The sequence below is a fragment of the Athene noctua genome, chromosome 5, assembly GCF_965140245.1.
Source record: "Athene noctua chromosome 5, bAthNoc1.hap1.1, whole genome shotgun sequence".
Classification (NCBI taxonomy): Eukaryota; Metazoa; Chordata; class Aves; order Strigiformes; family Strigidae; genus Athene; species Athene noctua.
In genome coordinates, this window is record NC_134041.1 from 11,040,050 (window position 1) to 11,053,285 (window position 13,236).

The 13,236-nt window shown below is 37.5% G+C and overlaps 1 protein-coding gene across 3 annotated transcripts in view; it reads right to left on the reverse strand.

Annotated features, from left to right (window-relative positions):
- The window catches only part of MAST2 (microtubule associated serine/threonine kinase 2), a 199,648-nt gene that overhangs the window by 145,527 nt on the left and 40,885 nt on the right, over nucleotides 1-13,236 (reverse strand). Inside the window, exon 1 of one of the 3 annotated variants that reach the window (XM_074906298.1) lies at nucleotides 2,369-2,469. The exons of the other annotated variants lie outside the window; for them this stretch is intronic. Within the exon in view, the coding sequence (XP_074762399.1) occupies nucleotides 2,369-2,407 (39 nt within the window). The 5' untranslated portion in view covers nucleotides 2,408-2,469. Of the gene's footprint in view, nucleotides 1-2,368; nucleotides 2,470-13,236 lie in introns of those variants that run through there. 3 annotated transcript variants of the gene reach the window in all.

The window sequence follows — 13,236 nt, forward strand, 5'->3', positions numbered from 1 at the left end:
TTCCACCTTATAAAATGACAAATGAGGAAGAAGATATGAACACAAAAGAGGACAAAACCCCTACAACATGGCATCAGTACAAGTTTCAAACAACTGTGTTAAAAACAGCCAAATAACCCCACCTTACAACAACCAGATGTTATCAAGATAAACTGGTCACAAAAAAAAAAAAAAGAAAATATAATCAATTTGTTCATCTCAATCTTTAGAGGTCAATTTGTAAAGATTACATGAAATAGCACTAATAGATTGTTAAACTGTTTTTCGATACTAAAATATAAAAGAAATAATATTTTCACAGTGCAAGTGATTAAGTACCAGAACAGGTGCCAAGAAAGGCTCCAAAATCTCCATCTCCAGAAATACTCAAAACCAGCCTGGACAAGACCTTCAGTAACCCGATCTAACTTTGGAATTAGCACTGCTTTGAGTGGAGACATTGGATTAGAGGACCTAATTTAGTCTGTGATACTCATTTTAAAAGCCATCAATATCCAGTTAAAACTAGTAAAGTGTTTTTTTTCCATCAGTGGCTTTCCAAACTCACCCAGCTCCCCAAAAAAAGTCATTAAAACATACTGCCTTGGCACTGCTAACATGAACGAACAGCTTTTTCATTTTTCCTGATTGTTAAACTTCAAGTTCTCTATAAAATGCTCACTTTTCTGAGCCACAATTTCTTCTGAAAAGTCTTCTCCAAGATACAACAACAAAGGTAGTCTAGCATTAACTTCCTTTTGGTCTTCTACATCTGCCTTACTTCCTAACGTCCTTTTAGCGTTATTTTCTTAGTTTCCAAAGCATTTTTGACTTAGAACTTAATTACAGCTATATATATGCCTATGTATTTATACATGCTTAGCCAAGTGGGTACAAACACACCAAATACTCAAGACTACTAAAATTATCAAATTCCAACATACTATGCAGCTAAACAGGGAAATGCATCCTCACTCCCAGCACATCTTCTGCTGACACTGATAGACATTTGGGCTCCTCCAACCTTCCTTCCTTTTCCAATACTCCCCTGAAGCATCATCATGAAAACCACTCCCCCACACGTCAAATGGATACAACATCCCAGAGAAATTCTAGTCTCAGGGAAGCTCTAAACAATCAGCATATAGGGCTTGAAAAACTTTGTGTGGTCAGAAACAATTTTCTTGGTTATGAAGTTCTGACTATTTAAATACATTGGAAATAAATACCAGTTTATCCAAAAACAATCTTACTTATTCCTATATGCTGTTATACAAAAATTAAATGCAGCTTATTATATGATGAGCAAATACAGTGTCACCATGTTATATGCGGCACACTGTCAAGCTTTCAGTAGTATTCATGATCTGGCACAAAGAAGATCAAAATATACACAAAATATAAGAAGGTGAGACACAGAACATTCAGATAATGCAACTAATTCTCTAATTGCCTTAAAGCATCAGTAAGGTACAAACAGTAGTATGCTAAAATGGTAAATTTATTTTCCTCAAAGGAAGTTAAATTAACCATGCCTGTCGTGTTGTTTAATAGACAAGGTTCATGGTCTATAAACAGTTACTTATGCTAGCAAGTATGTAATAGGTTATATCCTATTACAATGCAAAAAAAAAAGGAATATGGTGTTTACAGGCAAAAATCTATTTCATGCCCAGCTCACACAAAATTTTGGAGCTCAGTCACTTCCAGCTGTTTTACTCCATAATAATCAATTCAGTTGTCATACGCCATTGACACTAACACAGATTACTGTATTTGTCATACCACTGCAATTGAATAAAAATTCCATAACACCAGTACAAAATAAAACTTCACTAGTATGTTAAAGTTCAAAACAAATTGCAGGAGTATTTATTTCAACTTAACGAGAGTTGTTGAAAATAAAATTTATTATTTGCCTTGTAGAATTGCATTCTGGTTTTGGATTACTGTGTATTTGAAGTAATAGCTCTAAAATAAATGAGAATATTCACCCTGCTTTGACATTTAATTTATAAATAATGCTCAACTAAAATGGCTACTCTAAGGCAAGTCTAAGAAGTCCCTTAACAGATTCTTATAAGTATCTGTAAAAGTGAAGTTTGAAAAATAATATAAGACTCATCGTTTAAACTTCACTTCTTTCCGTAACAATATTCACAGGGTTACTGGATATAAACCAAGAAATTAACAAACCATATTTTATTACTTTATACAAAATCCTATATTTAATTAATAAAATATACACTAGGTGAAAACAGAGTAAAATTTTAGCATCACTGGTATATATTCAGTCAATCTGATTTACTTCAAAAGACTGTCAGCATTTTTACGAGACTGTTGACATTGCAAGCAGGAGGAAAAAAAAGTAGACTGAAGTTACACTTACCTGCAGACCTCTTCTTCGAAGAATACTTGAATCATCCATATTTCAACTCTGCTGATCACAAATTCCTGCTAAAGCTCACTTGCTTCTGGCTAGCTTTGCTCTCTAACTGTTAAAGAAGTCCATTATTTTCAAACTTTTCTCCCCCTCCCACCCCCCCTCTGTCCACTCGCTAAAAATAGGACATGGTCTTTCACTTGCCTGTCAAGAAGAACTGCAGCCACGGTCTCTGACTATCTGTACGTAATTTTGCCTGCCTCTTTTGTGGCAGATTTAGCAGATCACACTAGGAAAAAAATCTGACTTTCCTAAATCTTTTCAAGGTTGGATGGCTCATTCCTCTCATATACACAACTGTCTAGAAATATGTAATATTCCACGACTCCATGTAAGGCCAAAGAGTGGAATTTCATTCAGATCCCACACACACACATATTTTTGCTTTATTTCTATTTACTTGAGCTGTTATAAGGCATCAGTAAACTACAACAGCTGCCTTCATTTACTGTTTATAATAAGCTCACAAAATCCAGGTCACATTTCCTTTAAAAAACAGAGTCACACTTAACTAAAAAAAATCAATTCTGTGGACATACAGGATACAGTACTATTTAAAATATGGAAAAACCTCACTGTGAACAAATAGAAATTTTAATTTTCCAAATTTTGAAAAATTCCTTTACTCCTTTCCACGACAAAGCAAATGTCAGATTCTTCAGATACTGTCGTACATTCTTTTGTTTCTGCTATCTCTGAGGTATGCTTGTCTCCTCGTATGCAGCAGACATGGCACATTCTTTAGTTCATTGCTGAGATCTTGCGACTCTTATGTGCTGAAGGGTCTGGAACACATGTTGCAAGTTCTGAACATTTAAGAATTCATTCATCTATTCATCACTGACAGAGCTGGCTTAAGAAGCCCTTCCCTCATCGTCATCCACAGCAAAAAGGAAAAAAGAGAAAGCACAGTTCAGCTGAGGCTTTTTCAGTCTGTCCTGCAGTTCCTGTTATCCAGCTACCTTCACACAGACAACTCCAGCAAGGTCAAAAAAGGCTTTGCCTCTTTATGTACGTTATCCCAATCCCATTTTAAAATATGAGCACATAGCCTGTGTTGAACAAAAACAACAATAACGCTTCTAGCTATACCAAACACCATTTCATTTAAAATAAAAATCTAGGTATGTTCATCCCAGTATTATTTAAATTACTGAGCATGTCAAGGAGCCTTTGTCCTACACATGCCCTTTCTATATTAGAAAGGAAAAAGGGAAATATTGCAAATGTAATGAACAACCTACTGCCGCAACGACCTTCGGTTTTTTAGCAGAAAGCTAAAGCAACAGATTTCATCTCCTGATAAAAGCTTAGGAAGATCCTATTTCTAACTTCTGAATATAAACACTGTATTTAAAAAGAACCTCACTTCAGCCTCTGAAGGATTTCACAAAATACATAAAAGAAATCAAACTTCATCAAGAGCTGTGTTTATGAGGGGATTTCAGCCAGACATCCTCAAGTGTGCAAATGCAACACGGAGAGCCCAGACCGTAGGCTGCCTACCACAGCTTGATGAAGTGTTCCTGTTCCCACAGTTATGACAGCTGCAAGCCAGAAAAAAGTCTCAATACAAGCACACAGGTTGATGGTGCTTAAAAGAATATATATTTACATGGAAATCTTTAGCTGATCTTCATGCTAAGTGACCGAGTCACATGAGCTAAACACATCATTGTAAAGTCAGCTGAAAGCAGATACAACTCAATCCCATTCACCAGGCTTTTTCTGATCCTCTGCGGAGCGAGTGTGGTCTTTTATTGTGAGTAGCTAATAAATCCTCATCTTGCCGATACCTCCTTCCATCTGCCGTTTTAAACAACTGAATGCTGAATTAGGTCTGCAGAGTCTTTGTGAGCTCCCCAACAGGGCAAGCAGCCACCCAGAGGCTGAGCAGGCAGCTCATTTGCATGGAGTATACTGTACCATATAAAAAGCAGCGCGCTAGTGAAAACAACTCAATGAGCCACTTGATTTTAAAGGAACAGTATCTTCTTTCGCAAATATGACCGGAAAACATCAAGCCGTGCACAAAACTCTGCATCAGAACTTAAGAATATGTCATCAGGGAGAACAGCAACATAAAAACGCAGATAAAGCTCTGTTTAAAAACAGAGTGAAACATAAGATGATCATATTTCTTCACTGTAATAATATTTATGATGGATTTCAGCATTACATCCTGCATTTTGCCATCAAATAAGCTTCCTCGGAAAAATACATCAAAAACTATAACATCACTTATCAAACATTGTTGTCAAACAAATTCTACTTTTACTTTTAAAAATCTCACAGAAACAAAACATTTTGGCATGCATGCTAAAATATATTACATGCATTTTGCAGTTTATTTTAGTCTAGAACAGATTTTAGGAATGTTTATATTAGACCGTGCACTAACCGGATCACTGATCTTACCTCTTCCAACTAAGGCCACCAGCATTAAACAACACATACTGAGAGAGGAATCAAGGAATCTTAACAAATATGCAATACCATTCATATTTTATTTTCCTTCTAAATCGGGTACTAAATGGAAAATGTTTAAGCCTGATAGCAATAGTATATAACCCTACTTATTAACATAACTGAAAGCATTCTCATTAGCACATCTACATCTAATCCTTCCTGGATTATTTACCTTAATATTCAGACACTGCCAGTTCTCAAAATGTCTCCGCAAGTGTCTTATAATTGATTGAGGCTGGCACGAGTCTCAAAATACCATGAGAATCATCTGTTCTCTTCCAAATTTCAAGCTTTCTTAGGGAGAAAGCTTTCAAATTGGCTGCCTGCCACACTTACCCAGTTTCTGGGGTAGAGAAGCCAATCAGGGCTGCTGCAGAAAAGCAGGCATGGTTTTTCCTCCGGCTTCCCTCTCCCCTTCCCTTCTGAGCAAATAATTCTTATTTAAATGTCAGATCAAAAACCATCACCAAGAAGATCCCCAGTGTGATGACTACCTTTACTTCACTCCTATTTAACTGTTAACACTCATCCACTCTCCCTTTTTCCTCCTTCAACAAAAATCTACCACAGAAAAGCAATGATGAAAGAGGGTGGGAAAAAATGCTTAGTACCAAACTGAATCAAGCAAAGGACAAGCAGAATTTAAAAGCAACTCTCTGACATGCAAAAATTTTCTTACAAAATACTACCTTTAGAAATTATCTGTTATGTGAAGAGATTATGCCATCTTTAGACATTCATTTTAACATGCTAAAAGGTCTGCAGGTGAGTCTCCAATGAAAGATGTGTTTGTATAAGACATTTCAGTAAGAGGTATTACTGAGATATTAAAGAAATGGAAGTACATAAAATATCATTTTTTCAATTATATAAAAAGTTCATCATAGATTTCTCAAACAGTTTTCAGATGCAGGCAGCATTTAGAAAGGGTCTAATAAAATATCAGAAGAAAAATTCAAAATAAGGAGGTCATGTAATATTTGAATCCTTTAAGAATTACAGTATTAGCACTCAACTTCATCAAAAAAAGAGAATTAGGAAGGGGGGTAAAAAGAGGGAATTCAAAGTTTGTTCACCAGTAACTTCAGTAAGCTCCTAACTCAATTCTTCCTTCCTCCATCAAATTAACAAACCTGAGGAAAATTCAGCTTTGCTCTGCAGCAACAATAAAAAAAGAGAATGGATAGTGTGATATTGGGACCATTTGGACATAATCCAACCAATTCCTGTTTGGCTGCAGCACTCTCTGAAGAAGCTATTCAATCTTGATTTGAAGAAATGAAGAAATGTAAAGAGCCGTGAACTTCCGGTAAGTATGTTCCAGCAATGGTTAGTCTGATAAGTAGGGAAGGAGAGCTTATCACCTTGACAATACTGGGATGAATTAAATGAGGCTAACAGCAATTTCTAAAGAAACAAAAATAAGTACTGCTTTATACAATAGTCACATTGGGCTATTTCTTGCTGTAAGAGGCTGAAAAAAAAAATTACCATCATGGCTAAAAGCCTTTGGACAAATTCACTGAAGAATCTGCCAAGAACTCTTAAAAGAGAAAAATACGCTGAAGACAACCCAGAGTCACAAACAGCATATTCTGTTAATAAGAAGAAATGTCTTCTCATCCATGCTGATCCAGACCTCCTTCCGCTGCCTGCTACCAAAATCTATTACTCCTCTGTCTCGTAGACGAAAAATCTGAGAGGTTAGAACAGTTCCAATAGCTGTCTGAATATGACTGGAGTTTTCCATCCACCGACTTCAGCATAATCAAAGCAACAATTCTTCTAGTTGTTCCGTAGCCTACAGGTTTTCAAATAGCATCAGTGGAAGATGACCAAAGGCATACCAATTTCACAGTCAGGAAAGCAATGACCACAGAAAGCTGCTATGAAGTAGTGTGATTGTTCCTACGTATAATACATCTTAGCAAAAATAATTGAGAAATTGTGAATAAGCTATTATCCTATTACATTTTCCAATCATCAGAGAAACTGCACAAAGCAACATATGCACAAAGACTTATCTGTGTAGAATCACATGGCTCATCTTTGAGCTGTGTTCAGTTTGTTTGTTGTACTATCTATGCTGAATATAAAATATCTTCTACATATCTTAAATTGTAATTGAAACTTGAGACATATTTCAGGAATCACTCAACATTCATGGAGAAAGTTTCATCCAGTTTATTAAGAATTAACTACACTATGAAGAAGAGAGCAATTATTTCTATGCCCTCCTAGTCCTTTCAGGTTTCTGGCACTGCAATCTGCCATCTTTTGTGGTCATTACCATTGCATCAGAATGGAAACCCACCATTACCACAAAAGCAAAACCAGTAAAGGTTATCTTAGCAATCAGATCATTACCTTGTGGATCAAAAATTTGTGTACTCTCTAATATAGCTTAAGTGGGTCCAGTAGCCGCCACCTTAAACTTGTAACACTAGAGGTCTAAGTCCACTTACACTGCCAACTTAGAATAAGGTATTAAGCAACTAATGATATTTTGTATTGATTACAGAAACACCAGAAAGCCCCTCAACACAACTGGGACCCCATCATGGGAGATGTGGCATGAAGGACATTAACACTACACAACAGGATGATCCAATGAGGAAGACCCATTTGTGTTTTGCTATACAAAAAGACTACTCCCATCCAAAAATCAGGCTAAAAAAACCAACAGCTTTTCAATTGTCTGCGACAAGACGCAATGCTTTTTATTGCGCACTTCTGTTATGAAGGAACTTTTCAGAACAATTCCCTGATCTAAAATACTGAAATTCAAAGTTTAGATTTTTCACGATTCAAAATTCATTATTTTTCTTATCTATTTAGTCAAAACTAAAAGCAACAGAACAGGAAGCTGTGGCAAACCTTAAAGATATAACATTTCCTTACATAACATATTGTGTGCTGGGAAAAAAGATCACTTTCTGAAATATTATCAGCTGACAATTTCAGTGGAATTTTTTTAAGCCTTTGGTAACATTTGTCTGTGCAACCAAAATGAGCCAAATGTTTCACTGTCAATCTGAAACGTAAGTGTTTGGGATTTTTTTATTTATTTTGATCAAGCTATGTTTATCTGGAGATTTAAAAACGTGCCCCTCTGAGATAAACTGGCAGTCTACTGAAACAAGGAACGTTGATGAGGTAACGTTTAAAAAAATTTAAAAAATATATACTTGGCAGTCAACCTAAGGAAACTCGCCTGACAGCTTGTCTGAATTTCTTCTGGATTTCCTGCCTATTTACAAGATTCAGTTGATAAACTAAGACCTCTGGAGCAAAGCTGTGCATTAACAATGAGCCATAATAGGAACTCATTCTGAACCACAATAAACTCCCATTTATAAGGCTTGGTCCCCGAGAGAAGAAATGCTGAAAAAAGTCTAAAATTTTCGAGGTTTACACAATAATCAGGCTTTCACTGTGCATTTTCTGTTTCCAGTTTCCTGGGCAAGACTGCCCCATCCCCCACATTCAATACACTATGAAAGGCGGCACACCCACTAATCTTCCTTACAAATGTAAATTCGCTGTCGACAAGGATGGAGGAAAGAGTTCATTCATCTACAGACCAACTGTTTTCATACTGTACCATAGACGGTATATTCAGAAGAGACACCAGCTTCCAGGCAGAAAAAAGTTCCTTGGCTCAAGCCCCTTTGAAAGCTAATATCTTTGGAAAAGAATCTTCACTTAAATTTTAATATTTACAGAAGATTTTGAATTCACGATGCAAACATTCTTGTTCTGAAGTTAAACTGGCATTAGAACAGAATAGAAACTAGTTTCTCTGACGCTACCTTTCAAATACAATACCATTTTTAAAAGAAACACTTTTTTCAATAGCCTTTTTCAATATATGCTGCAAATTTAAAACTGAAGAAATATAATTTCTGTTTAGTGAACATTTAGATGACATTACCAAAATCAGGATTCTCTTTATTATAAAAGCCTCGTACTTTAGAGACATTTGGACTTAAAAATCAGCAGTGAACACCTCTAATCAAAATGGCAACAGAACCAAAGCTCAATGACCCAATACCAACTCTTCATGTGCTTGCTTAGTGAGAGGTATTGATATTTACTGAAAAGTTCACAGAAACAACAAAACCTGGAGTTTCAAGAATCCCACAAGACATGAACCCAGTTAGCCCAGAAGCTATTTTGGCATAGAAACTGGTTCAATGAAAGCCACACGTTACAGACATATCTCATACCTCATGCAAAGCACACACCGAGAAAAAATATGCCCCAAAATTTTACTATACATAACATTTCCTCCACTATCCTCTCCAGTTCTTCCACACTCCCGGCTAGCAGCACTCTTCCTCAGCCTCACCACAGCAGCAGTGGTTCACATATACATACTTGCCTTTTCTGTAAACTCTTCCCAAGCTTTTCTGCATCTGATTCTTACTCCAGCAATAATGCCCCATTTGACTTTGAAAGATGAGCCAGACAACTTTTACAAAGAAATAGCACTTCCTTTACAGAGCTGAAGAGTTTTAAGAACAAGAAATTGCAGAGGTATGAGACTATACCAAGCTGTCGCTGTATTTTCCTCTCACTTTTATCTATAGGATATTTGTCATTTTTGGACATTCAATTCCTCAGAACACTTGATGCTTCACAAAACAAGGAACCTCTTTATTACATTAGCATAACATTTACAAATAATTAATTGGACTGTCAAAAATATTCATTAGGAAAAAATGCCATGAAAGTTAACAACTGATTTTTCTTTAATTATTCTACTCAGAACAGAGTCTATAGCACTGAATATATTTCTCTGTATATTCAATATACCTTGAATTTTACCTTGGTTTCCAGCTGACATTAAAATGCTTGGACAAGTCTCCAAAGATTGTACCCTTTTGCCTGCTTACGACCAACACAATACACATTGAAACACTGCCTTTGAAACAAACACTTGATAACATTTGAGAGTTAGAGGGTTTTACTCTCCCCTGCTCTCCTTGCCTATATCAGACTAAGCTTACATTGATATCCAGGGAGATGTCTCACAGCAGGTTTTGCTGATGGATTCTGACAGATTTTTATTTTTCCTTTTCAGGTCTCAGACCAAATTTTGCTATTAATTTCTCACAATTTTGTCATCCCCTTAAAATGCTAGACAAGTTAAAAGCTGTTCATTTTTTAAACAGATAATCCCTTTTCCCAACATTTATCTGCTAAGCCAGAACAAAAATTGAAAAGAAAGATAAAAGAATAAATTATTTCAGGATTTCAAAGATTTACAGTGCAATGACAAACATTTTTAATTCCTCCTCTCCTCCAGGACTTGTGTCAGACATCCCATTTTTACAAGTCCTCCTGTTTTAATTTTTTTTCCTTTGAAAGCTATTTTTCCTCAAAAAAAAAGCAGATGCATAGTAATAATTTGGCAATCTCTCAAACTTTTTTGGTTTTGTTTAACAGAACCTATTACATTTAGTCAGTGGAGAACAAAAGGAAGTAAGACATGTTGACTTAGAGCCTCGAAGAGCGTTTCTCAGAGAAAGAGTGTGACATTCATTATTTTAAAAGGCATGTGAAGACAACCTCTTTCAATAAAACTAGCAGGGGAAAAAAATGCTTGGATTTCAAATTAAAATGCAAAAATCACATATATTTTATATTTATTGATATAGTTACATTTTACTCCAAATTCAGTTCTGTGGTGGGTTGACCCCAGTTGGACACCAGGTGCCCACCAAAGCCACTCTATCACTCCCCTCCTCAGCTGGACAGGTGAAAAAAAAAATATAACAAAAGGCTTGTGGGTCAAGATAAGGACAGGGAGATCACTCAGCAATTACCATCATAGGCAAAACAGACTCGACTTGGGGAAATGAGCTTCATTTATTACCAGTCAAATCAGAGCAGGATAGCAAAAAATAATTAAATCTTAACACCTTCCCTGCCATGTCTCACTTCTTTCCAGACTTAACTTTACTCCCGAGTTCTCTACCTTCTCCCACCTCAGCAGCACTCTTCCCCTGCTCCAGGGGGAGTTTCTTCCCACAGGAGACAGTTCTCCATGAATTTCTCCAACATGTGTCCTTCCTGTGGGCTGCAGTTCTTCACAAACTGCCCCAGTGTGGGTCCCTCCCAGGGGGTGCAGTCCTTCAGGCACAGACTGCTCCAGCGTGGGTCCCCCACGGGGTCACCAGTCCTGCCAGCAAACCTGCTCCAGCGTGGGCTCCTCTCTCCATGGACCCACAGGTCCTGCCAGGAGCCTGCTCCAGCATGGGCTTCCCACAGGGTCACAGTCTTCTTCAGGTGCATCTACCTGCTCCAGCGTGGGCTCCTCCTCTGCTCCAGCATTAACCTCCGTGGGCGCAGGGCACAGCTGCCTCCCCATGGGCTGCACCACAGGCTGACGGGGAATCTCTGCTCTGGCGCCTGGAGCACCTCCTCCCCCTCCTTTGCTCACCTCAGTGTCTGCTGAGTTGCTTCTCTCACATATTCTTACTCCTCTCCCCAGCTGCAATTGATGTCATGCAGCAGCTTTTTCATTTTCTTAATTATGTGGCCAGCGGCAGGTCCATTTTGGAGCTGGCTGGCATTGGCTCCATCAGACACAAGGGAAGCTTCTAGAAGCTCCTCACAGAAGCCACCCCTGTAGCCCCCCCATCAACAAAACCTTGCCACACAAACCCAATACAAATTCAAACACACAGCTTTTATGTATGACACTACAATACTGCTGTGTCCAGCAACAAACCTTTCATAAAAGCAAACATGCTTCATTGCTGCAGCAATATATTTACAATGTATGTTCTTTAGAGTGTTCAGACATCCTATTGAATTACTAATATAACACTGAGCTTAAGAGTTGAAATATTTTATTCTTTATTTTAAAAAAAAGCTAAGCTCACCACAAAAAAGGAAATATTATTTTCATGCATCATTTGAATTGTCACCTGGGCTTTTGTCTCAAGAACTGACAGAGAATATGAGTGTGTTAATTGAAACAAGCAGTACGTAATCCACAAGACATCTTTAGCATATGTTTCCTTACAAGGGCTGACAAGAGCTTTCTTGGATTTTTCAGCACTGGAGTCTAACATTCCCATTTTCAAGCTAAAAATATGAACAAAAAATCTTACACGTTTACATAAATATGTATTTTCCCAGCAGTATCCTTCCACAGGAATCAGACAACATTCCGTTTTGAGACCTTGAAAAATTAAATAGGAGTATGGTAACATTGGCATGAAAGTGTTGAAAACCCCATCTTTAAAGCTGTATTTCTCTTATTTAAAAGGCCCAGAAAAATAAATCCAATCAGAAACCTAGCTCCATGATGGAACATTCTTACTGATGAAGGAGAATGAGCTAGTGGATGTAACAAGGCAAAGCTCAATACTCAAAGCTATCATAATTTAAAATTAGACATAATTATCCTTAACAAAACCAGGCACTGTGGAAAGGGGCTTTGGAACAGCTGCTCCTCTTCAATTTAAATGCTCATTTGTTTTACATTGACCTAGAAATCAGTATCCTCCTAACCAAAAGCCAATTAGATAATAGTCTGTCTTTCAAGCTTGTAGAATACTAATTTTTTTAATGTCTTTAGTACTGAAAAGCGAAGAAATAAACTGCAGATGATGCCACAAGTATGTTCTGCTCCGGTATGTACAACCAAAACATGAGTGCTCCCTCCCCCTCTTTCTGAAAGGTCAGATTTACAGTCCAGGAAAGACACACATCACTTCCTTGTGTTAACCGTTCAGTGCAGTCTCAGCTTAGGATAACCACAGAACGCTGCAAAGGCAGCACGTGGAAACATCTTCAGTTTGCTGGAATGGCATCCCACCATCCCACAGTAAAAGTCAATGCCAAGCTGACAACAAGCAAGCATTACAAGAAGCATTCCAAAAGCTGTCCTTCCAACCTGGCCCAGACTTAGGTCAAACATCAAAGTTTTTGAAAGCACAAGGATGTCAAATTCTTTCAGTACTGCAGTATAAACAAGCTGCTTCTCAAGCAACAGAATTAAAGACACCCAGTTTCCTACAGACTCAAGTTTGTCTTTTTGTGATCTTGCTCCCTCCCACAGTCCTTACAGAGGCAACTCCAGCTTTCCTATTTTACCTCCACCCAACTGGAGACAGCATCTCCCCCAGCTAATCAAGAGCTGTCATGTCTGAATGTCAACCAGTGCTGCCAAGCCACAATAAACAATGAACTGTCTCTCTCAGGGAATGTGAGGGGGTATCTCCTAGTTGGTTCCAATTCTTATGAAATTGCAATTATAATTATTTTTGACATTTCTTCTTCTTTTCAAGCCTGATGAAATTGACCAGTGGCTTGGAAATTATAAAGAA